The 27,448-nt window shown below is 40.0% G+C and overlaps 1 protein-coding gene across 5 annotated transcripts in view; it reads right to left on the bottom strand.

The window, feature by feature from the left end:
- The window catches only part of hdac4 (histone deacetylase 4), a 57,702-nt gene extending 34,036 nt beyond the window's left edge, over positions 1-23,666 (bottom strand). Inside the window, exons 1-11 of one of the 5 annotated variants that reach the window (XM_058081539.1) lie at positions 23,548-23,666; positions 14,358-14,540; positions 14,104-14,249; positions 12,657-12,807; positions 10,454-10,574; positions 8,906-9,024; positions 3,303-3,431; positions 3,031-3,152; positions 2,795-2,914; positions 2,351-2,564; positions 1,857-2,068 (exon numbers count right to left, since the gene is read on the bottom strand). In XM_058081539.1, coding sequence (XP_057937522.1) covers positions 1,857-2,068; positions 2,351-2,564; positions 2,795-2,914; positions 3,031-3,152; positions 3,303-3,431; positions 8,906-9,024; positions 10,454-10,574; positions 12,657-12,807; positions 14,104-14,249; positions 14,358-14,478 — 1,455 coding nt within the window. In that variant the 5' untranslated portion in view covers positions 14,479-14,540; positions 23,548-23,666. Of the gene's footprint in view, positions 1-1,856; positions 2,069-2,350; positions 2,565-2,794; positions 2,915-3,030; positions 3,153-3,302; positions 3,432-8,905; positions 9,025-10,453; positions 10,575-12,656; positions 12,808-14,103; positions 14,250-14,357; positions 14,541-23,464 lie in introns of all 5 variants that reach the window. The other 4 variants (XM_058081535.1, XM_058081534.1, XM_058081538.1 and 1 more) reach the window with 4 other exon arrangements.
- Positions 23,667-27,448: the final 3,782 nt, after the last annotated feature.

Raw genomic sequence — 27,448 nt, 5'->3', positions numbered from 1 at the left:
CAGAAAACCCAACCAAAGAATTTGTTTGCTTGAAAAAGTCCTAACAGAATCCTTGTACACTATTCTAAATTAAGTAGGGGTAACTTGTCCAGGCCTGTAAGGAAAAGAAAGAAAATGGAAAAACCCTTAGCTTAAATGATAGGAGGGATTTACAAAAAAAAACACAGGAACTACAGAAAAAGGTTTGTTTTTTAAAAATGTCGGTGGGATCGAGGTCTCTGTCCCTGTCATTGAAAAGCTTGCGTAGATCAGAATTGGACTAGATCACTGTTGATGCATGAAAGACACACACACACGCACACAAAGACGCACACACTTGGCTGGCATATTGCCCAGGGAACAGTTCATTGACGTCAGAGAGCAGGCTCTTGCCTCATCCTAGTCCCTCTTTTCCAAACAAACTCAAAACAGCCATTCAGTCCTGCTACATTGGTTCTCCCTCATCCTCGCTACCTCTGTTTTCTCTTTCTCTGCTCTCTCTTTCATGCACCTTTACACCACAGGCAATAATAGCAGCCGCTAGAATGGTGACACTAAATGATGCAGTTAAACCAAATAGAAACAAAGCAGACCTATGAATCCTATGAAAACCAAGGCCCCGCTGTAAAATCTCCAAAAGTCTCAAAGCAAAATTTATCTCAATCTCTTGGAATGAACAACAACAAATATCAGGTCTGTATTGAACTACGGCTGGTAGAGTGACCTGCTTGTTTCTTTATATGCTGGGATAGGCTCCAGCTCTCCACAATCCTGGACGGATAGGAAAGGATAAGATGGAGATGTGACCAAGAATATTTGCTATTTCAGGCATTCTGGGTGTCAAATGTCAAGTCAAAAGGGATATTCCAACAATAAGCAATAGATTCAATTCACTATTCATATAATCAGAATTTTTTTTGTGTGTAATTAGGTCTTAATTTTCAAAATATGTGTAAAGAAAACAATAGCATGGATATTTCCACTGCCACTCCATGAGAGCAGTTGCGCAAAAACGCAAGTAATTTATTCAATTAATCAGTTTTTATTCTGAGTTGTCTGGACAGTATAAAAGCAAAGTGACTCAGTGTTAAACAATATATGTTCATGAAGCCAACAAGTAATTCAGTCATTTTGATCATGAGTGTACATACACACACCAACACACACGCCCACTATGATTTCTGTGAGTCACATTTCCTGGAAGACCATAGACGGAGGCAGCTTTGCTAGGAGCACAGTTGCCATGGTGACAAAGAGAACACATACAAGAAATGCTAGGAGTCTTTCTGATTGCAGGTCGTTTCATTTTGCTACTGAAGGAAAGACAGGACTCACAAACATTCAGGATTTGAACATCACTCACTTAGACATGGTTCTAAAACAAAGATGTAGCTTTTGCACATAGTTGGTCTCCAAGGTTGGATTAGAGGGCCTAGCTCATGTTGCAACATGGTAATATACAGGATCATGAAAATATCCCAGTTCTTGCATGGCCAGCATACTCACCGGACACGTCACCCATTTAACATGTTTGGGATGCTCTGGATCAGCATATATGACAACAACCTAATCAACTCCATGCGGGGGAGATGTGTTGAACTGTGTGAGGGAAATGCTGCTCACACCAGATACTACCTAGTTTTGAGAGCCCCCAGTATAGTAAATCTGCACATTTTATGTGGCCTGTTATTGTAGCCAGCCAAGGGAACATCTGTGCAATAAACAGGCTGTCTAAACAGGATTTTCATATGCCACACCTGTAAGGTGGATGGATTATCTTGGCAAAGGCAAAGTGCTCACTAACATGTCCGTATTGTGTGTGTGCATACACTTTTATATGGTATTATTTATATATGGAGTGACGGATGAAGCCATACCTTGTTGATGATGTGTTGCTGCTGCTGGAACTGTTGTTTGTGCTTTTCCAGAAACTGCTGGTGCTGCTGCTGGACCACCAGCTGCTGCAATGCCTGGGCTTGACCACACTGCTGTTGGGGTAAGGGGGCTGATTGGGTTCTACCCAATGGGTGGTGGCCTCGCACAAGCTTAGAGATCGACGATGACGGTAGTGGGAGGCCGCTTAAACCAACTAAACCCATGGGAGGAAGAGAAAAAAAATGCTAAATGGTTTTATTTGTGATATCTGAGGTTATTGGAAGAGCAATAAGCTTGACTTATAAGGATTTAGATGTAATTAAATATAAATATGAAGCAATTCCGCATTGAAATAAACCGAATGGAGACAAATCTGACTATTTTATCTTGTAATGTAGAACACTATACAATAAACTGTACAAATATACACAAGCGACTCTTTAGGGATTGGGAGAAAGTCCAATTCTGTACATACAGTACTACAGTGACTACTGACCCATTGGACTGTGGCTCTGTTCCAACAGCACCATGTGTTGGAGAAGGGGAACATGACCAGCTGTGCCCCCTCCAGCTCCCTCTCTGTCCAGACCTGAAGATGCCAAGTAGGGGGGCAAGTGGGCAGTAGGCAGGAAAGGGGAGGTTAAAGGAATGCCCCGCTGCAACGCAGACAGTGCCAGGCAACTCTCAGGATCTTGATGTCCTGATATTGTCTAAAAACATTTAGACACAAGGAGCAGAGAGGAAATATAACGCAGACATAGTTGAGATGCAAAGGAAGTCATATCAGACATACCTAAGACTGAGAAGACTAGCAATGAATAACCCTGACAAGAAATGTTATTTCTATGTCCTGTGATAAATTCCATGTTTTGGAAATGAAAAGTATGAAAAGAAACAAGAATTTCTATTGTTTATTTAATATAATATCAGGTGTACTTACATTGCTACCCGGGCATGTAGCTGGCAATCCGAGGGTAATGTTGGGCAGCGAAGGGGAGGTGTAAAGCGAGAGCTGGCTGACTGACCCATCCCTTGAAACCAACCGTTGAAGCAAGGACGCCTGCATGGAGACACACATGGTTTTTGCACTCATTAGTACGTTAGGCAGACACTTATTTATATACATACACTTGTACTCATAAAGACAAAACAGATGGGCAGTCAAGATGGTGTTACCTCTCCTGGGCTGCTGGACATGGGGATGCCATTCTCATGGGGGATGTTACTGGAGCTGGTGTTGGGGGAACTGGGACCAGAGCCCGGTGCACTGCTGCATGCAGACTCTGGGAAGAAAAACACTTTGCTACCTTTACAAATGGCTTTAAAGCTACTTTTAGTATTAGTTATGCACCTCCCTTTGATGGGCATTGCATATCCATCTTCTTTATAAATGAGCGTCATCATCAAAAACATAACACCAAAGTCATATACAACTCAATGATGCTCACCAGCAATGTCCAGGGAGCGTTTCTTTGCAGCAGGGATGGGGCCGTCTTTCCTACGCAAGAGAGGGCTGCTACGGCGCTCTGTCACCTTCTGCTTTAGTCTGGAACGAAGCTTCAGGTTGGGTTCAGATGCTGACCATACAGAAACAGAACCGGAGGGAGGATTTAAACCACAGTGAGTCAAACATGTGGCAAAAATGATTGTTGATTGTGGCACCCTTACTTGACAAATACTGTGTATTTGTAATCAATGTGTATTTGATGAATGTCGACCAACTTATCAACTTCAGCTTAGTTTGTTTACATCAACCATGCGCATAATGTTACTTTGAAATATATCACATATTCAAAATTCAGTGCTCAACATGTCTAAAAAGTAGCAGGAAGAAGCCAAGCTTCTACATTGCCCACAACAGAGGAATAGAAGTAAGGATTCACTCCAGTACCTATGTGCCCTCATCAGTGGGGGTTTGTTTGTGGGTATTTACTCTGACTAATGAGGAATTTGTTGTTACAAGAGAGGTCATCACTCTGTAGCAACAAGAGAAGCTTTTCTTGACCACAAACATCAATGTTGAGGCTTCCAAGCAATAATAAGTAATAATAATAATCACATACACTGTACATTGAAATAACATATATGTTTGGATCTGCTTTGATGTTCCATGTATGAATTCACTGCGACCGGTCAAGGGTGTGCCCTGCCTCTCGCCTCCTCGGGTTTAGACACACACATCGAAAATGTATGGATGAATTCAGCTTGGGCTGGTAGCTGCAAATGGATCCCCCCCCAAAAGTGGATTTGCGTTGTACTGTACAGCTGTAATGGCGGCTAGTCTTTGTCATTGTCCAAGCCCCAACAGAAGGAGGTTTATGCGTTCCTCCACTGGCTTCCTTCTGCTTAATTACTTGAAACTGGACAGTTTGACCTTCAACTCTTCCCACAGTCTTGAATGTAACAGATTCACTTTTAGAGTTTGATCCGTCCAAGACAAGTTTGTCCTGAAGCTGAGAAGAACAGATCATGACTTTGTCTTCGGGGGTCATGACTATGTGTCTCTATGCTAAAAAGCAATACAACTAAACCCATGAAAGCCAATTCTTCAAAACAAAGCCTCTCTCTAAGTTGAAATACAAGACACAGTGTGTTAGCGGCAGTGGTGCTGGAGGAACTGGAATTAAGTAAGTAGCATAAGTAAATGTAATGTGTTGTATGAATTTGTGAATATCCGAAACAATCAAATAATAGATAGAAATTTCCAAGAATCATTTTTGGTGACTCTAAATGCAAACACGATATTCAAATTACACAATCAGGTGGCTCGGTTGATCCATGATTCTACTTCATTGGTTCAAATTTGACACTTTTTTAAGTCATGGCGGGCTATTTTACAGTCGTAATAAACAAACAATGGCATACAAACACTCAGAAATACACATTGTGCTTGAATGTCTCATTGACTTGTTGACCGGGAACCAGTGGAAATGTTGGACACACTTAGAATATGTTACGAAGGATGCTGACTGATAGAAGAAAAGGAATAAACAACAAGAATAAAATGGAGAAGGCAGAGTCAAGGTTTGATTTGTGCATCCCTAGCAATTAAGGAATGGAGAGCCAGAAATTGGGAGTGCAGGGAAGGACAAACTACGTCCATGGAAAGCAAAGTGGAGGATTAAAGAGAGGTCAAGGGAGGCAGACTGATGAGGAAGGAGAGTGTGCGTGTTGGCCACTTGCATCCCTGAGTGTGTTATTCTCAGGACACAGTGACTTTGACGGGTGTTAATGCCGACTGGGCAAAAGCACACCAGTGTGCACACGTGCAAACACAGTCTCTACAGAGGGCCCAGACTGCTTTTATTGCTGACATTGGCACGATACTCACATCCATCGGTCTCCAGCTCTAATTCTCCACCTCCCCCTTGCCCTTGGCATAACTTTATCTTCTCTTCATTTTTCAAAACTGTCTCAGCAATACTTGTGCTAAAAAATAATTCATGAAGCAAATAAGGAATTTTCCACATTATGTTCTTCTCCTTTTGAGTGCTTTACGGGATTGTTGCTAATGGGAGTAAACATCCATGATACAAGTACTAATTATTCATTTGTCGTACATTCAGCAGTTTTTAGTCTGAATGCAACCGAGGTGGTGTATGTATTTAACTAATGCATATTCTACAGTAACCATGTAGAATAACTACTATTGGGGCAGTTATGCCTAATGTAATTTATTTGCATGACAGCTTAATGAATATATATTATTTGTTATTGTCAAATGAACAATCCCCATTTTATCTAGCATCTGCTCTGAAAAAAGCTAATAAATTATAAATAATTGTAAATACATTTAGGTAAATGCTTGTCAAAAGACCCTCCCGTAGGACGCAAGGTAAGGTGTCAGGGGAGGTGTGCAAGGTAGGGTCATGTTAGTGTCTCCATTCACGGTTAAACGATTCTGGTGCCAGCAACTGATACAATGGTTTGTACAGATTCTTCTTCTTTCTCTTTGGGCTTTTCCCTTCGGGGTCGCCACAGCAAATCAATCTCCTCCATCCAACCCTGTCTTCTGCATCTGTCTCTCTCACACCAACTACCTTCATGTCCTCCTTCACTACATCCATGAACCTCCTCTTTGGTCTTCTTCTATGCCTCCTACCTGGAAGCTCTAAACGCAGCATCCTTCTCCCAATATATTCACTATATTTCCTCTGGACATGTCCGAACCATCTCAGTCTGGCCTCTCTGACTTTATCTCCAAGGCCTCTAACATGTAATGTCCCTCTGATGAACATATTCCTGATCCTATCCATCCTGGTCACTCCAACGAGAATCTCAGCATCCGCATCTCTGCTACCTCCAGTTCTGCTTCCTGTCTTTTCCTCAGTGGCACTGTCTCTAGACCAAACAACATGGCTGGTCTCACCACAGTTTTGTATACCTTTCCTTTCATTTTAGTTGAAACTCATCTATCATATATCACGCCTGAGATTTTTCTCCACCCGTTCCATTCTGCCTGCACACGCTTCTTCACCTCCTTTTCACAATCTCCATTGTTCTGGACTGTTGACCCCAGGTACTTAAAATTCTCCACCTTCTGTATCACTTCTCCCTGTAATCTCACTCTTCCAATTGGATCGCTCTTATTCACACACATATACTCTGTCTTGCTGCGGCTAATCTTCATTCCTCTCCTTTCCGGGGGACAGATAAATAAAAAAATATTATCAGCTTCTGATAATAAACTGTATGTGCCTTAGGGGGTACATGGCAGAAAATGCTTGAAAACCAATGATTTAGGTGATATAAGTGCAACCTCAGAACCAGTGCTTGACCTCTTTGACAAATGGGAGCCCTGTGCTGCTTGAGTCATGTGGAATGAGTCATGCAGGAATTTCAGGAGGAAGATACATATGTACAAATCAATAGTTTGCTGAAACTCATCAATGGACCCTCCCAGAAATGTCAAACAGTATGGAGGTAATTTACTGAACAGCTTACACAGATAGGGACAGATAGGTGCATACAATTCAAACCATTCACCTTGTACCTGTGTTAAATTTAGAAAAAGTCTATTTTCCTTGAACCTCACATTAACATACTGTACATAGTCATCACTGTGGTTTCATGCAATGGTTGTAAACAAAGCACTCCAAAAAGATGGAGTTGACATTTTCCCCTAGATAGTGACAGCTAAGTATGCTTTCCGGTGACCTGAGCTTGTTCAAATCAGTGGCATCCATTACTGGCTGTTTACAAAACCCATTGTGATAAACATGTGGTGGGTGGAGAAACAGGTGGAATTTTTCTCATTTGTATAATAAATATTTAAATACTGTGTCCAATATGCAACCCATGAGTGGGCCATTGTGCCCATTTTGAAATCCATTATCATCAGTATTAAGAACACCAACGCAAAAAAGCCAAAGGCTACACTAAGATATGATGCATGAAATGTTACAAATATGTTTCGTTTTGCATGAGCACAAGTAAAGAAGGCTTCAAATTGATAACAGGCTAAATAGTGTCTAAAAAGCAACAGTCAACAGGCAAGGAAACAGGAGAAGGCAAATGTGGGTCTAATACAGGATGAGTGCATACGTACACAGTCTGTGTATCTAAGTAAGGCCAATTAGATGTTTGTTCCTGACAATGAGGAATTAGTGCATTGTCTGACAGCTATTACAGACAACTGCTCGTAGGTGCAATGAATTGAATCAATTCAAATGTCAAAATTGCGCGTGTGTGTCACTGTGACAGTGACCGAGAGAGTTGCATTGGCCATACAGACTTCCTGTCGCTGCATTCAAAGTGGTTCTCTGTTTGCTCTGAACCATCATAGTGAAGCCTCTCAGCTGTGGACAATGCACGCCTGTTGTAGTTTGCTGTATGTCTGAGCTCACTAGACAGGAAATAATTCTCACCATATCTATAATTTACATGAACATGGGTAAAATGGGTCACCACGGGCAAGAATGTCATGCATGACAGTGCTGCCCATCAGGGTATGACTGTCCCTGGTTCCTCGATTTCCCGTTGAACACAGTTGATTGGTATTCCCATTAGATTTTATCTATCCTTGTCCACTGTCGAGGCTCAAGTCATAATATACAGCTGCTGTCAGAAGCTTACATATGTTCACCACATTATTCTTGCACCATTACTGATTATACAGTGATTATACTACATACATCGGGGCCCGCCAGTTGTACCGTTATACCCCTCCTAGTTTGCATGAATGGTCTGTGCAGTCAAGACTCAAGACAAGCAGTGCAACAAACCCATAAATGTTTAAGGTGTAAGCTTGGTTACACGTGTGTGTGTGTGTGTGTGTTTTTTGGAGAGTCAGATTGGTATCATTACTCACTAAACTGCTCAAAGAAAAGGTCAATAATCCTTTGCATCACAGACACACTGGATTCCTGAGTTAAATTATGTGCCTCACAATTGCTATTGAACAAATCATCCCTGTAATCATGGTGCAGAGTACAGAGGTTGGCCTCTGTCTGTGACAGATACTGTATGTATCTATTTGTTATAGTGCTAAAACAGCCGCAGACAGTAAGTGTAAAAATTAATAGAAATAAGTGCCAGCAACCTCTACATCCCTTCATTCATCCATTTATTGCATCAAAGCTGGATGCTCATTTACTCTACCAAAAATATTCACACTAATCAAATCCCAAATGCTAAAGGTTTTAACAGCACTTGACAGGTTTGCCATTTCTCATAAAATTCCAAAGGAATTGTAGCTTCAGATTTTCCAGCACAATTTTCACCTACCCAAAAATTGACTTTTTCTGCATGGTCACAATTTGGCACTCACGTAAATCAACGCACATGAACATGGTGATACAACAACACTGCTGCACATTGCCTAACTTAAGTGTGCTGCAGTGACAGCAGAGTATGGAGGGTATACACAGTTTTTATTCTTACTTAAAAATGATGCCTTATCTTATTTATAAAACCATACCCGTGGTGGAAAAATACTGTATAGTATGGTAATTAGTAATCAAAATAATGTTTATGAGCAAATATCTTGCATTAAGAACAAAACTAAAATGATTTAAATCCTCGAATTAAACTGAAAGTAGTGATTAATTACCTGTTTTGCGTAGTGGGAAGTCATCTTTTGAGTCGTATGCACCTAACACTGGATGGTGGTACGCTGACAAAGCTGCTTGGGGAGGCGAGCTTTGGTCCAAAGAGCTGTGTTGCGTTTTCCTAGGAAAAAAATGAAAGGTCAATAAATTTGCAACACTTGGATTTTTTTCTGCTGGGTATAGTATATATATGTTATGCTTGACGCCCGGTTCCAGAGAGTTTTTTTTCCAAAGTACTTCCTTATATGGGCGTGCCCGGGTACAAGCTGGAATAGGTGCAGATTCTGGAAGATTTAGAAAGCTTTCTGTGCTTGTGCTATCTTGCGTAGATACGGATATTCCCCAAATCCTAATGGTTGTAGGTTGTTGGTTGTCAGCTCGAAGTTCCAACTCCCTCCGCAGATGTTCAATGGGATTAATTCCCGGATACTGGCAAGGCACCGTCAGGATTTGAATGGGCTTCATCTTGGTCATAGGTTTTGGGTCATTGTCATGCTCCACAACTCATCTTCAGGGTTCAGGCTGAGGCCAAGGGGTTCTCTTCCAAGATTCTAGAGTATATGAGCCCATTCATTGGTCCCTCAAAGCAGTGAAGTCTTCTTGCAGCAAGAGATTTTTAACCTCCACGTCTGACAGTTGGAGTTTTGTGGGGTCATATTTGGCATTGCACTGTCTATAAAAATACAGTTGATGCCAAAGAGCTCCAGATTAAACTTGTCTAATCACTTCCTTCTCTGAATCATTCAGGCATTCATTGTCAAACATCAAACGTCAAACACCCAACTCCTTTGAGATCATTAACAACTACCCCTGTGTACTTTGAGGTTGATCTCGCACCTTCATCCATACCTTACAAAGGGGTGGACTTCCTTGCCAAATAAGTCACAGTAACTGAGAAGGGAAGGTAGTGGAGCAATGTGAAGACAATTGGGGAGGGAAAAGACAGAAAGACAGAACTTTGGGAACAGCAGAGAAATGTTTCCTCAATTCTGACACAGGCTGTCCCCTCCTTTGCCAGGTTTACTGCTTAGAGCAACATTTCAAATGAACAAGAGGTTCCATTTTTCTATTTCTCAAACACTCACAAGGGTGAAATATGTTTAAAAAGAGTCAGCTGTCAATCACTGACAACAAAAAGATTTTCCAAGGCAGTTGGAGGACTTACCTTGAGGAAAATGTGGAGAAGTTAGAAAAACAACGATTCACTGTACATACAAAGTACGTCCAAGACACATGCCAACATGGCAGGGGTTCAAACTGCAGGGTGTGCCATGTTTGCAAAGTCATTCATCCCAGTAACTTTTATATTTAACATAACCCCTGTGGGGCAGGAAAGTTGCTTTGATAATGACAATAAAAGCCAGTACAGCGGACCCCTTGGCTGACTCAAGTCAACATAACCGGTTTCTGACATAACCAAAACCCAAATAGCCATCCCTTGCACATTTACTTGTGACTTTCACCAGAAACATATGCAGAATGGGCGATAGTAAAGCTGTTTACATACTGTATGTATGTACGAAATCTACGTATTCAAGGGTGACACTCACCCATACCAGTAACGTGGATCATTGGACAAACAGTGGTTTAGGTTTCGCTGAGCCAAGGCTTTCTTCTTGTTCAGGACAAACTCTTGTAGTCGCATCTTTACCTCTGTGCTGGCAACCGCACCTGAGAAGGCAGAAAAGGCACAAATGATGCACTATTTACCCAAAACACTCACAGATTTAATGTATAGTACAAGTGGTTCTACTGCTTTGGAATCAATACAAGGAATGAAAAATCTCAGCCACTGAATATGAATTCTTATCAGTGATAGTTACTTCCATGTGTCACAATGCACAGATTTATGAATAATGATAAAGTGGTTTCAGCCCAAATGACGAATACTGATTAATTCAAAAGAGTGATGATTGATTTTACATCGGGCTCTGTTTTCGTGGCGCAGCGCAATGTGGTGCAAGGTGGCGGAGCATGGCGTACCCCGTGCAGTGGTAATTTTCATCTAGCGCACCACTGTTTGCAGCCAATTTGGTAATCTGGTAGACTGGGCTGTGCCGAGATTGGCGCAGCGGCGCACTAGGGGTAGGTGGCCCCATTTGCAGCTTGGCACAGTGAAAATTTCATGACAAAACAGTGCGCCAAAGGCATGCTGAAAGCTTGCCAGCTCCCGACCTGGTATATTCTTGGTGCAGGCAAAGCACACTCGGCTCAGGCGTAAATTTGTAACATCATAAAAACAGATTCATATTGCACATGTCAGCAAAACTTCGCAGGCAGGGTTTTCAGAGTGTCACGCCCATTTCAATGCAATAAAAATCACAACAACCATTTAATGTAACCAGCATGTACATTTTTGTATTAATTGTCGCATCACATCTGATGCCAGATCAAAAAGGTCACGCATAATGGGAACTCTGACAGCAGCTGAAAGTACAATGCCAAATATTGCATAATTATATGCAAGGAGGATGAGGAGGAGATACCGAGAATATACCATCAAAGGTTCTTCTATTTGATGATGACAGAGCAGGAATGCAGGTGGATCACAAGCACGATGCCTGGATTAGCCTGCTGCTTTGTTTAATGTAATTGAAAACAGATGACATGTGTCCCACGCGCATTGTGGCCTCTGATGCCCAGTCCAGTGGGCCCTGCGCATTTAAAGGCAATGAGAGGCATTTATTTGATTACACTCGGCTGTGTTAAACCCCCTCAGGCCTTCTCTCTTTCCTCTTTGCCACTTGCGCCGGTGGGAGGAAGGGAGGCGTGGGTGCGCCGGACTGTGGTATTCACAAAAATTGAGAAGTGCGCTTGCCACACCCCGCACCTGCTCTACACCTACACCATGCTTGGTCTACAAAAATAGAGCCCATAGTGGTGAGAATATCGAGGTCAGGGTTTGCACCCACGTGCTTCAACACAGCGACGCCATGGACCAGGCAGATCACCTGATACGTCAAGCAGTGAGAAGGCCAGGACGCAGATGTGGAGGTGAAAGAGAAAGATTTGGCAGAAGACAAGAAACCCTTCACAGAGGTGCTCATGGGTCTTGTCAGAGACGGGTGGGTGGTATAGGACAAGGCCAGGGACATAAATATGATGAAAAATGATTCCACTGTCTCTCTTGTTTAGAACCACTAAAAGAACCTTCTGGAAACATTTACCAAGATTTTAGCAGAATAAAGAACTTAGCAGTGAAGTTATTTGTATTTTGCATGTGGGTGATCTAAAGTAGTGTGCTTGCAGTATTTCATGACAGCTGAGTCATTTGAACCCATGATTCAGATGTACAAGTTTTCTTCAGCGATTTGGATACACAATACAAGCTTTTCAACAAATGGCTGGGCTGTTTTACAAGCGCTTACATTTATGAGTGTTGCATCTACAGTGTTAAAAGTTGAGCAAAAACTTCTGAATGATTGTAAAACACTGTAACTTTCCATACTGCCGAGGGGCAATTCATCAATTAAGCTAGAAAAGGACTATGGAGATACTTAGCAGCAACCATTTTCACGACACTCAATGCTTTGATGGGTTTATGATATGCTAATCCATTTTTATATTCGATAAATCCTCTTCTCATTTACTGATTTGTTTAAGCTTCTGAGTGCTTTCCATCCATCACAAGCTTACACTTGTAATTTAATTTAACAAGTGGAAATGTTTAAGGACAATTTAGAGTCTCCTAACCTAACGTACATATTTTTGGAATGTCAGAACATCAAAATTAATCTTAATTAATCTGCTCACTTTCTTGTCCCCTCTCCTTGTTTTTGAGCTGCTGGAGCTTGTGTTCCCGGTGCTGCTTCTCCAACTCCATCTCATTACGCTGCTGCTCGATCTTCCTCTGATGCTCCAACAGCTCTTGCTGGTGCTTCAATGCCAATAAGTCCTGTTGGTTCTGTAGGACAAAAAGTGTAAATGCAGATAAATAGACGATAGAGCATAACATGAGCAACACAAATCGATGACTTTAAAGCTAATCGAGAGGACTTGGACAGCACTATCCTTGAGTGCAGTGATGAATAACAATGATGAATGAATACTACAGTGGAACCCGTTTCAGTCAACATCCCTTAGATCGGCTCAAGTGGTAGTTGACATAACCGAAAATATTCATTGCGTCCATATTTACATGAGGAGAATGGGTTTGCGCATTTTCCTCCAAAACCAGCATCAGAGCCTGTTACGAGATGACATGGACGTGGAATGGTTATCTGAGGGAAAGTGGCCCACCTCAAAGTGCTTATTCGCCTCTGCTCTTCAAAGTGAAGCAGTATTTGGGCTTGGGTAAACAAGTAAGCAAAAAGCACTTGATGAATAGCTACGACCAACGCAGTTCTGAGGTCATTCATGTTATTTCTGATGTAAACACAGGTTGCCTGTGTGACGCCACAGCATACTTGGTCGCAGGCAGTGACATTTGGGAATGTAAAACTACGGTTATCTGCATCCACAAACATAACCGTATTTTTCTCCAAATCTACACCTTGCTGTTGTCAGGCAATCTGGTTCAGATAGTTTCATCAAATATGCATCAAGTAAATTTTAGAAAGTATTGTATTTCAAATCATAGCATAGCCCAATAAAACATCAGAGTACTTTATTGATTTATTTGAAACAACTGCATATCATTTAAACAAGGTTTCATTAGTTTAGCTGCTTTCTACTGTACTCCAGTTAATGATATACAACACTTCAAATGGCTGAAGCATCAACGTATCAATTAATTGATCTGAGAATCAATTTTACAACCTGAAGATCTGGTATCGCAGGTATCAATGTTTCAGTATCGATCCACACATCACTACTCTCATTACCGAGAGGCACAGTAACATAAGCTAATGGAACTGCTATATCTGCCCGTGACCAAAATATACAAAATACTGTAAGTATTACATACCTGGTACTACATGGGCACAGCATGTATATAAAACCAGAAAACTGTGTTGGATATTTGTGTAGGTGTTTAGCGGGCTCTATCGGTGGACTAAGTGAATCCCATTATCTGCATTGCACCTGCATGCAGGTGTATTTGTGGGGTGTGGCTTACATGGTCAGACCAGGAAGAGGGCGGGATATATTGCCTGCAGCTTGTTCGACCACGACGAGTGCCCTCTAAACTGCTGCAAACAGCAGCTTTAAGCAAGCTAAAAAAAAGAGTGCTCTCAATCCACTCTCCCCGTCATGACCTCACCTTGATATGTTCATGCAGCTGGGCTTCATGTTGCCTCGACAGCTGTTCATGCTGCCTCTGAAACTCTGCGATAAGTAACTGTCTCTGGAGCTGCTGCTTGTGTTTGAGAGCCACCAGCTCCTGCTGCAGCTGCTGCGCTTGGTGGTCTGCAGAAAGGTTCACAAAAATTGGCATTAGAGGCTCCATAGTACAAAGTACTTGGATGCATTTTAATGACAAGACATGAAGTCAGACCAGGAATCTTCATCACTTACTAACGACTGGCCCATTGCCTGGCTCATCAGAAGTGGTGGATGTTGGTGCTGTTGGTTGTGGTTGGGGATGTAATCCATAAGGGGTCTGTTGATGGTGGTGGTCAACCAACCGCAGGTCCATAGGGAGGATAGTTGTGGCCGTGGGGGGCACCTGCGTGGGCAGTGCTGCTGTACTCACGTCAACTAGGAGACAGGAAATAAAATAACTTAAAATATTGGTTCTAAATTATTTTCTGTCATGCCCCCCTGAATGAAATACTATTGATAACCCGGAAATATTTATTACCAACATGGTTCAAGCGTGAATAAACACATTCTGCCAACATCTGCCAACCTTGTTCACTCAGTAGAAACAAATAGGAGACTTTAACACAGGTTATGTCATCTGCCTTCAAACTGCAGCTTAATGCCAGCATTACAAGTCATACTTGTTGCTTGCAATGTTGGCACACTCGGGAATTAACCCTCTTTTCAGAGTTGTACACATTGTGTAAGAGCATTAGCCAAAAAAAGACTAAACAGAAAGTGTGCCAGTGATTACAGTGATTAACATAGGCAGAAATCATCTGGTTTCTTGTGTGGTGGCAGAGAAGTTGCCCGGGAGCACATTATAAAAATATAGTTTAACAAGGAAATTAATTACAACAACACACAAAAACAACAGAAACAACAAACAAAAAATGGAAAAATTAAAAATAAAGTCAAAATATTAACAAAAATAGATATTAAAAAAGGATATAATCAAAAAGACAAAAACAAAACAATTATATTCTAAGAAGAAAAAGAAGAAAAAAAAGAAGAAAAAACATCACAAATGTATAAAAATAATACAAAAAAATAATTTTAGTAGCATGGAGTATAATTATTAAAGAAGAAAGTTGTAATATTATGAGAAACAAACAATAAATTAATTTTGTAATTTGTAGAAAACTAGGTTACAATATTGGAACTAAAAGTTGCACTATTATGGGCATAAAGTCATAATATAACAAGAAGAAAATATACAAATATTATTAGTGAAGAAAGTGAATATTAGATTTTGTTTTAAAAAGCAAAGGCCAACTTTCATATTAATAATACACTTTGTCACCTACACACAAAGCTGAGATGTTGTTTTTTCTGTGAAATATATACAGGTATAACTTATTTGTCTTTATGTGTTAATTGTAGATAGAGCCTTCATTTTTATTTTTCAGTATGTGACCCTTTGCGGCAGAGATTTGCTTACATGCATACTGTATGGGCTTACTAAGTATGAATGTATTTGTGTGCGTTTTTTCCATTTTCAGCGCAATACCGACTAGTGTACAGTATGTTTGTGTTCAAGTTGTGAAGCAACTAAGCTTACTAGTATGGGTGTCTAAATAGCAGTAAGGGATGTAGGGTGCCATGGTAACAAAAAGGATGCTCTCTCTATTAGCGGGCATACAATGCAAAATAAATGCAAGTTGTTATTTTAAGATACAATTAATGCATATTGTTTTCAGTGTCAGCAGGTTACAATGTTTTGTAGACACATTGATGACGTCTTGATTGAATCTGCTGGATGCTCAAATGTAGTACACATTTATATTGTGTCGACATTAACAATGACCACTTTCACATTAGAGATCGTGGTATTACAAATTTTGTCCTGAGGTTTCCAATACAGCTTACCTTATTGCAGATAAGCTGGAGGGTTTGCATTCTCAGTACTGAAGATAATGATTTTTAGATATTTTTGATATTGGCTTTCTTACCAATATCCAATACGTTGACATTGTCCAGCACTTAATTTCTGACACTGAAATCAACCGATACAATACAGGCAACCAATACTGGCAGCAGCTCATCAGCTTCTGTCATATCTTTTTTTATGATGTGACAAATGAATGCTGTTTGTGCAAAGTAAACTACTGCACTCTGCAAGGTAAGTTATGAAAAAAGTTATTTTAAATAGCAAAAAACTGCAAAAGTCACAACTAATAGTCAACTAAAATTGGATGTCCTCCTATGATCAGCAAAAAAGATTTTAATAGTTTTAATAAATTGACAAATAAGAATTCAATTAAATAATGCTGTCAACAATACAATTTGTAAAGCTGCACATTTCCATGTTGCACAAACATCCGTATAAGAACAAAGTGCAACATTTGAAACTCTAGATTAATACAATCAGTGAAATTATCAATTGGGCTAATTCAACACATTTCCCATTGCTAATTATTTGGCTGTGTGTATGCTAACTACGTGTGACTGACTTTATTCAATTAGATATTTGTTATAGATATCAGAAGTATGAAAAGAAGACGCCTTAACCCCCACCCACACACACAGAGACACACACTCAAATCTAGCAAGCTTGCTCTGTCATCACTCGCACACCCATGTTATTATCGGAAAAAAAAGATACCAAAATGAACCGATTTTTATGCCAGTACCATCAAACGATATTATGTTTCGTAAATTCTATTACGTGCATGTAACTTAATAGAGCTGCTAAATCATCATCATATTATTTCTTAGTCACAATGATAATAAAACTATTTAGTCACTATTTCTCCAAAACCAATTTAAATCACAGCAGCTTTCACACAAACCATAATGCATCAACACAAAAACATGAAAACATGGGTGTGCTATTTGCCATGAATACATATGTTTTTAGTTTTTAGTTATAACTGAACATAATTAAAGAGTTTAAACAAAAACAACTGAGTTGAGGCCAACAGTCTGATTATTCTAAATAATGTCCCATCATAAATTCTACATTTGTGCTTGATTTATGAACCTTCAGATAAAAGCCTCCTGTGTATCGTTCAGTTTCTCCTGATCAGAATCTGATCCACAGGGAACCACTTTGCCTCGTGCCATGCCTCCTACGTACCAGTCATCAATACCACAAAACCATTGGCAAGCATCTCCGGCCTATCCTGGATGTCCTGAGCACTCCGGTGACCAATGAGGTGCAAAGTGAGTTGCAGTTACTTGCGGGGGTAGCCAATTGCATTGTTGGGACAGTACAGTATTTCAGGGAGGGAGGAAACTTGACACCCAGCAAGGAGAGAAGAAAGGGTGCGGCAGGACCAGACATGCTGGTGCATCAGTCTGTGTGTGCTGTAAGGGTGTGTTTGTGATCTTGATCCCAGCCGTAATTAGTTTTTTGCTTCGTCCCTAAGTTTAAATAAAGCCTGTGTTTAATTGAGGTCTGGATTTTTGGGGTTTGCATGCTGGTTTGATAAGTCAAACCATAAGAAAACTAAATACATAACACTTGGTCCTACAAACACTGTCTGTCACATCAGGAGAAAACCATACATGATTGTTAAATATTCACTTCTGTTGAAGAATTCCCAAAACCTTTCTGTGGATTTTCACAGTGCAACACACAGCTTAAAGTTAACAAGAGGACAGCAGGCACATCGTAAATGCCCTCAAGGACAAATGCCCTCAAGGACAGATACTGTTGGTTTTTTTTTTAATTGCACAAACTACATGACTTTATATCTACATGTGGCAAAAGAAAAACACATCAAACATGCTATATGTACACTTCAGAATATGACTGCAGGGTTGCAGAGAACCTGCATGACATCATGTCAGACATAAACTTCAGAAGACCATCATAGCAAAAACTCTAAATGGGTTTTGTTCTTTTGTTGGCTATTTCTGCAAAAACCAAACATATCTATCACGTCGTTATAGACTGGACTTGTGCTATTCTCTTGCATGTTGACGTGGATGTCTTACTCCTGTGTGTGTCAGTGCTCCTGAGCACGGCTACTGCCCCGCCCCCTTTCGTGCATAAAGGGGGGGCAAGCCCCCATAAGCATGAAGGAAGCGACAAGTTCCAGTGTTGCCAACTTGGCGACTCTAGAAGGTAAATCTGGCAACATTTCAAACCCTCTTTGTCCTCTTTTTTTAAAAAGTGAGTAGCAAAAAATCTAGCTACTTTTTCTGGTGTCGTTGGACAGTTTTCTGGTATTTGGGGACATAAAAGTGAAAGTACCTATTGTTGTGCAGTTTGTGCATTTGCGGTTGCTTCTGAGACAAAGTAAAGTATTTTTGAGTTGCTGCTGACATTTAAAAACCCTCTTTGAAATGGGGTACTTTATTTCATATTTAGTTCTTTTGGTATTAGCTGAGGATTTGAGCATACAGTAGCTAAAGATTTGTTATAAAGAAGATTGATGATTACATTTTCCAAAAAGAATGGACTATTTTATTTTTATTTTACAATTTTGCACACACATTTGATTTTGTCTAAATTTACTTTCTGGAAAAAAGATTGGGAAATATATCATGCATTAAGATATCAGGATATAAGTTTTGGTGCATATCGCCCAGCCTTACCCCAGTCCACGGAAGATCCAATCCGAAAATAATTAAAAAATAATATCAATCAATGCATTCAAATGGTTAATCGAAAGGCAAATCAAAACATGGTGGCAAAGCCAAAAGGGATAGTGGATAGACCCTAAAAAAATAATTTGTTGTGACATCAAGTAGCTCAGGGGTCAATACAAATTGACTGAAGTTCCATCAAACTCAAGCCTAAACTTCCATGGCACTGATCAAAATTACAGAAAAAATACTTTGACATTACCATGGGTTGCATCCCAATGTATCTGCTCCTACGTGCAAAAATGGGGAGAATCGCAAGTGACACACACGTGGCTCACACAGATTTCCAATCCTGCAGACAGCACGCAAAGCCCGTAAGAAGTAAATTGGGATGCTAATTATTTTCTGCATGCAGCAAAATCTTGCACGCAGCCAGGTCATAAGGGCGAGGCAGAGAAGCAGTGCGTGTGTCGCAAGTTTAAAAGTACATTGTGTACATTGGCTCCTCCTGCAGCGGGCAATGTAGTCCTACAGCTGTACACTGTGGTTCTCTCCACCTCCCTAGATGCATGGCAGCATGGCATGCACCTTGCTGATTTCTAAAAAAACGATTTATTCAAAGATCATCAGTTCAAACAATTGTTATTGTTACCCTGAATTTCACTGTCCTTGTGGACTGGGAGGGCGCCGGCCACAATGCAGGCCCTGCTCTAACATCTAAATCTTCAATTTAAACTGAAATTTGGAAACAAGAAATTGGCCAACAAAAAGGAAACCACTGCTAAACTGTTCAAATGCTGTCATTGTGAGGAGAAGGAATGTTTGTGTGGATAAACAGACCTCTCAATCATGATGGAATCTCATCACAAACACTAGTCCGCCAGCTCCTGAAGTAAACATGCCAAAATGGTGACACAAAAAAACATCAAAAGTTTGAAAAAAAACCTTCTTAATTGCTCTTGCTTCCTCTGACCTATAAATGTAGTTAGAATGTTGTATTGTCAGGTTAAACGAAGTCAAAGTTTCAGATAATGAGGTTTGTGCATTTGGAAGTGAGCCCTAAAAGAAATTTGGGGTGTCTAAAAACGCTCAGTTTCAGAGGGCGTTGCAAAACTGTTCATTTGTGATGTCACAGAGGAGCGTGCTTCCTTATGGGCATGGCTGTAGGTGCTATATGCTCTCTGCCCTTCCCCAAGCTCTGCTTCTCTGTTTACCATACAAGCTCAGGTAGAAGTTATTGTATTTGGTGATTCCCAGCAAGAGAAAATATTTTCATCTTTCAATAGCATTTCATACGGGACTGTTTTTGTGAATATGAATGTGAAATATCCGCCAAAAAATTGCTGAAGCCAGAAGCAGCGTTCTCTCGCCGGGAAAGGTCCATTTATGTTGGACATGCTTATGCATCCATGCGGCGCCCTCATGTCTGGCCGCACCAATGGTGCCTCTGACAAAGTGTGTCTGACAATGAGTGCTCCTCCTCGGGCAGGCGAGGTTGCCACACGTCTGCTTTCTCCACCGCAACAGCGGTGCCACATTACCACTCTAGCCGGGGGTCTCCAGTATTCGAGTAGCACTGCCGTAATATAACAGTCAGGGAAACACTAGCTTTATTGGGACAAGCCTGCTATTTTACCACAATGATGAGCAGCAAAGCATCTTGGAAAATGACTTCCATCTCACACCCCTACATCCACCAAAGAGTGCAAATAGAACTTGGCTAACCAGGCCTCTATGTGGACAAGGTTATTATGGAAGTTTGTCAAATTGCAGTGTAATGGCAAGGCTGTGCGTGTGCATGCGCTGACAAGGCTCAAAATGATCACAGCTATAGTAGCTCTTGGAATAAGCATCCTGAGAATGGTGTTTGCAGTAAACATAGCTGTGTGTATGCAGCAGACAAACAGGAGGATGTACTGTGGAGCGCACAGCAGCGTGCAGTCACCTGTGAGGTAATTAGCCGAGCTTACAAGGATGTCGCCATGTGAGTGAGCGCTGAGCGAATGTATTGTGTGGAGCCAACAGGGGGAGGAGGTGGTTGCATAAGAGGACTCCACGGGCATCACTAGTGTAGACATGATAACAAACACAATGGCAACAAACATTACCACAGAAGGCATGAGCCGTGATGAGTTTAAGTTACTTTTTTTCTTTTATCCAAAACACGGATAAAAATCAAAATAGATACATTGGACATACTTTTGTTTGTCATTAGAAACTTTTTTTTAAATTTAAACTAATTCCTTGCATCCTCATCACTTTGATACTGCTTGCGATCATGTCCTGGTCAGGGTTCACCACTGCCAATTTGTATTCATTGCAAATGCTTAACATTAACAGTAAAGTAAACAACAACAGGGAAAATGTTGGAGAAAAAAAAAGAACGTCCAAAGATAATGGCATGCATTCTGTGACCACAAGATATCAACCACGAAACATCACAATGACGTGTGCTGTTTTAAGTGTTTGGTCTCATGAGGAAAAAAACAGGTCAAGCTTTCCTTTAGAACATCAACCCTGCTGTACAGATGCTACGGTACTGCAGTTATGCAAACTACCTTTGATTTACTGCTGCAGAATCTTGGCAGGAATAAAAAAAAAAAACTTTTTTTAACCAGTTTCTTGTCATTTCATTTATGGGTGGCACACGTCGATGTTGTCCACATCAAATACAGGTACTAGGTGTCTGGGTTGGAATCTTCTTCTTCTTTCTCTTTGGGCTTTTCTCTTCAGGGGTCGCCACAGCAAATCAATCTCCTCCATCCAACCCTGTCCTCTGTATCCATAAACCTCCTCTTTGGTCTTCCTCTACGCCTCCTACCTGGCAGCTCTAAACTCAGCATCCTTCTACCAATATATTCACTATCTCTCCTCTGGACATGTCTGAACCATCTCAGTGTGGCCTCTCTGACCTCCAAGGCCTCTAACATGTAATGTCTCTCTGATGTACTCTATCCTGATCCTATCCATCCTGGTCACTCCCAATGAGAACCTCAGCATCCACATCTCTGCTATTTGTCTTAAATTTCAAAATAACAGAGCTAATTGAATTCCATTCATTCCAAACATTATAAATTTACCACAGTGGAACCTTGGTTTTCAAACACTACGTCGGTTTTTGCCAAACACTTTCGCCAACATTTTTCTCGTACACAGTCTCAGCCATCGTATAATGTTGTGTGAACCAAACTGTGCTATTTTACCGTTTGGCATGTGATATTAATAAAGATGTGGACAGATGAGATTTACGTCAAATTTGGATTTAACATTTAGATACAGCACATTTAGATTCAGCATTTCAGATTCAGATTTTTTTCCTCATATTTGACCTGTATCTGATGTTTTCATGTTATCTATTTTTTTCAAATGCGACTCAAGCCTCGTTCAAGAGTAGGTATAAATATGATATGTAACCGAGTTACTGTAGTTCCAGATATTAAACCAATACATAATTGAAAGGTGTACTTTCCCATGCAAGACTTGGATAAAATATCTCACAGATATAGGTAAAAGTTCATAACATCCAACAATGATTTCAAAGTCTCCCTCTTCTGGGCTCCGACATTCACCCACACGCTCCTCGGAACAAACGTTGCAAAAAGTTCTCCACTAAATACCATAGCCAAAAGTCTTGCTCTCTTTCTTCCTAATCTCCTATGAAAAGCCATTTGGTTCAGAAAATGTTGAAATTCCACATATTGCTTCCAAGGATGTCAACAACGTGTTCAAGGACACAAACGATGTAAGATGTTGAGTAGTTGTAGTTGAGTAGTTGTTGTATATTCCCTCAATCTCCACTACTTGCAGTCTTCCCAAAAAGGATCAATAAAGATAAAAGTGATGTTAAATGTTTATTTATCAATTTTATTCATGATTTATAATTATTTACACTTTTTCTGCAGGTAAAATTATAATTACTCTATGAAATGCATTTTCTGTTAGTAATTTGGGTGTCTGGAATGGATTACTAGGATTCACATGATTTCCTATGGGGAAAATTGTTTCAGTATTGCACATTTCAGTCTGACCTTTTGGAACAAAAATAATGAAATCTGACGTACCACTGCATATACTGTAAGTGTCTGGAAACAATAAAGAGTAACTGTAGCTATTTGGCACCCGCACTGGTTTCTATGTGTGTTTTGATTAGTTGATTTAGTTATTTATTCTTGAAGCAATACAAGGAGCCATGCTACATGGAGCTTTAATACTACACTGTCAACCACTTTTCAGTTAATTATATTCAGCGTACAATGAAACAAGGACAGAATACACACCAAAACTCAAAGAAAGCAAGATAAAATTCATGTTGAATATGAATCCGGCAGAAAATACTTTCAAATGTGACCTCATGCATCACACACACAAAAAAAAACAATAACACGTTTCTTTAACAATATGCAAATTACGCCAAACAATGACATTTTTCAGACTTATTTATAAGCCAAAACTTTTGCATGCATTGCCCGAGCAAACACACATGAAGACAATAAGCTTCAGGGAGGGACAGATGCAACCTCAGCCATCTGTTCCATTCAGTTAAAATGTTGGACATCAGTACCATTCAATAAACACTGTCACAACTCAAGGCTGCACACCCACGCAGCAAATTAACACACACACAGCAACTTGTCAACAGAACACAGCTACACGGCAACATAGAAAATCAGTGTACATAATGATCCTACATCTACCGTATCTACAGTACAAACACATGCAAGTCTTTGAAACAGTTTCCTGAGAAGAGCGCAGGTCCACACATAACAACAACAAGAGCCTCTTACCCATCAGTTGTGCTTTGCTGTCCGATTGGAGCAAATGTGTGTTTGTGGAAGAGTACAGTATCGGAGGCAAAAGTGTAACTCACAGCTCAAGTCTGCTTGCAGCCCAAAGCACAGCAGACAAATCTTGTTTTCCTAGTGGGAAGAGAGCGCTTTCCCACTCAGTCTCTTTGGTTTGCCCTCCGGCTGCCTCTCCCCTCTCCCCTCCCTCTGCTGCTCGGGTCCCCTCCCACTCTCCCTTTCTCCCACTCTCTCTCTCTCTTTTGCACTTGCAACTCATCGGAGGGCAGTATCAGCCATTGTAGAGCATGTTGGCGGGTTTGGCGACAATGCAAGTTGTTGGTATCGATCCGATACCAAATAAAATCAGGAGCAGTATTGCCAATACCGATACTAATACAGATAGACCTCCATGATCCTGGATCAATTTTCCGATGTAGTCTTTAATTTGCACATCATGATGATCATAGCAAAAATATATATTAAGAAAATGTAACAATGTAAAAAAAAATACATTTTTGTTGCCAAATATGCAGAATTCTGAATTCAATTGAGAATGTCACACAAAATCAATTAAATTCCATGAATTTGAATTGGAAGTGGTATTGCAAGTAGATTTTTACCATTTAAGGAGTTACAATTGAAATTCCAATTAATCATTTTAGTGTATGCCAGAATCACGCTTTCGAGTATATTCAATACATAATCAGTTGAAATATTACTACTATGATCCCCGTGTACACTTTATATTTTATTACAGTAAATCAAATGTTTTTTTCATGGGCAGTTAAGAAGAAAAACATACATTTAATTTGATTATTACATTAGCTCTTTTATATTATGGTAGGAAAAGACTGTTTCCAAGAATGCGTTCCTTTATTCAAGTATTCAAATTGGAGGGAATTTGTGTTTAATTTTAGTGTTTTTTACAGTATTTTAGCCAAAACTTTTGTTAAATGTGGCAAATTCATCCTGTAATTGCAAATAATGTATTTGGACTTTCTGCTGTAAAAGTTTTCAAATAAATTTAAATTACTTTTTTAAAAAGCCTGGTCAGTGGTGCAAAAAATGAAGCAAGATCTGAAACAATTATTTTTACTCCTAAAGCCCTGCTAACTGATACAATCTATCAGTCTCTATCAATCTATGTCAATCTCTATGGATCAATCCATCACTAGTATTTTGTAAGAAACATTTGTTCCATCAGATTTTACCCACATTGTCAGTTTATCAGACAGACAGTGTCTCTACCCACCTTTTTATTTGGGGACTGAGACACTGCATGCTGTACAGACTCACACTTGGTGTGTCATTTATTCCACACACACACACAATTCTGGCTATCTAAAGCCCTCCTACACACCAGCAGTGCAACAGTACAGGCAGTTTTTGTGAAGCCAACTTGATGAGAATGGCACTGCCTGGCCTTTCGACATCGTAACCACGTTTTTTTTTTCATTCTTTTTAAATGAAAGGATAAATGAAAGGATGAAGGAGACATCTGTAACTGTATCTGGCATCGTAAGAGACTCGTGTTTCTGCATATCAGGTACAGTAGTACACTGGTTAACGTCATTAATCCGTTCCAGGAGGTCCAACTCAAACCAAGACAGACAGACAAAGCACACTTTCCCATACAAAATCATGTAAATCCAATTAATCCGTTCCAGACATCCAAAAATATAAACATAAAACACATTTCATAGACAATAATTATTGGTGTTTTTTGCAGAATATAATGCAAAAATAATTACAAATGACAAATAAATGGACAACTGTGTAAGTATGTGTTTGTGTGTGTGTGTGTGTGTGTGTATGTGCATGCAGCAGGTGCCTGAGCCTTGCCGTCACATTGACATACCTCTGAAATGACTCTTTGGTACATTCCATTGCCTTCCTCTTTTGTATGGTGAATGTGTTGTTACATTGTGTATTTCCCTACAACTCAGATACAAACGTCCTAAAATGACCATTTAGGGAATAAAATCTTGGATAACATAGGGTAGACTGTGTTTTTACTACGGATTATTGTGCCTTTTGAGAGATAATTTGAACCTGCAATGAAAGCCTTTTGTTCTGGTGATCAAGTCTGGTGCTTGTGTGTCACCAAACATTACAGTAACATTACCGATACCAAGTGACCAGTGTAGTTATACATTTATTTGCATTTTAGTTCACAAATTATTGAAAATGCTTAATTTAGGCAAAAAATATGGAATATGTGCTTAAATAAACATATATTTCATCTAACAATAGGCCAATGCTCAACCAAGTACACATTGAACAAGAGTTGAACAAGAAAAACTGAACCAGTGAAATGAAGCCAAATGGCTGATTTATTGAGTAATATATAAAACAAATTAACTGCGATAGAGTGAAACTGCAGGATTCAAAGCCAGAACTGACAAGGAGCAAGTATAAGTATACTTTAATCAATTCCAAATGAAACATCCAGGGGGAACCTTTGTTATGTGTGTACTGGCTGTACTGGCTATGGATGATGTGTGATGCACTTGCCCTATGTCGGGATTGGCAGCATAAAACCCTGATTGGAACATCCATAATATATGAGGGCTGTCAATCGATTAAAATATTTGATTATGATTAATCACATTTTGTCCATAGTTAACTCAGAATCACATTTAATCGCAGATAGAAAGCAGTTTTTATCTATAATAAGTAGGGGAAATCTCTTTGTGGTAAACAATTTGATATGCAACTACAACGATAATTACATAAAATTTTATGTATACAGTCAGCAAGCACATTTTTGTATTACTATTTATCTTTATACGTCCAGCAAATACAAAATGTGAGCGAGGGAGACCTCTCACACCGACACAAACATGTTTTTTGGATTAGAGTGTCAGCTCAAAAAAAGAATTGTTTATTTGTGATACTGGTTTTAAATTCTAAATGTTTGTGAGTAAAAAAAATATATAGTATACACACACATCAGAACAATTGGTCAACTACAAAAAGTAGTTGAGATTTTTATCTTATGTGTGCTTATATACATACATGTGTGCTCAGGACAAAGCGCATGCAGGCTTGTGGTTTCATAGCTATTTTTGAACTCCTGCATAGAAACCGGGAAAACGCGTAGTCTACAATCAGTAAACACATCCAAACACCTGGCATGGGTAAAAAGAACCTGTTATCAGCATGGTGTATTGAGCTGACGTCAAAGTCTTACCTAAGTTCCCTGATAAGAGCCAATGCTATTTAACATAAGCCAAAATCACACAAAAACCCTTCTTCATTTTTAGAACAGGGAGGCTAACATCAGGAAGTGCAATGACCCCACAGACACAGCAGCACCAACGCAACTGTGTGGGTAAACACTCATGCATGCCTATTAGGAAGCACAAAACATGATCAAAGATCACTGTTGATCTCACAGTCACTTCATCACTGCACCAAGAAGGAACCATAGAGTGTAATAGAGATGCACTCATCCACAGATAAAGGAGAATGGCACTCAGAAGGGGGCAAACACTCCTAAATATTTCCGTTTGATTGAAAAATCATGATGTGTCAGACAACACTGTTCCACTCTGTATTGTGTTCTCTCAGGTAATTCAACAACAGCAAGCTCCTTTCAGAGTAGCTCCATCTGCTGGATCTGATGGGCCACTATTCCCATACCCATAGTGGAAAATGAAGCAATAAACCTTATAAGTTATTAGTATGTGTTATTATGAGTTATTAGGATGAACATTTCAGTTTTTCATTTTTAATGATGCTTTTTGCTCTATTTACCCCATTGTGTGACATGACATCAATTCTGTGAATAACCTCTGCTCTTGTCGACTGTTTGGCTTGATAGCTTCCCGTTGGGAGTGAACAATGGTAATACAAAAGAGAAGGGGGTTGTTATTGCAACCGGAACTAACCTGATGCGTGGCAACAATCTGTAAATTCGAAATCTGAGGAAAAGGCGACTGATCGCACAAATCACAGCCTTAACATAATCTACAGGTTTTT

Source organism: Doryrhamphus excisus, chromosome 9, assembly GCF_030265055.1.
Source record: "Doryrhamphus excisus isolate RoL2022-K1 chromosome 9, RoL_Dexc_1.0, whole genome shotgun sequence".
Taxonomy (NCBI): Eukaryota; Metazoa; Chordata; class Actinopteri; order Syngnathiformes; family Syngnathidae; genus Doryrhamphus; species Doryrhamphus excisus.
This window is presented reverse-complemented; position numbering and strand designations above follow the sequence as displayed.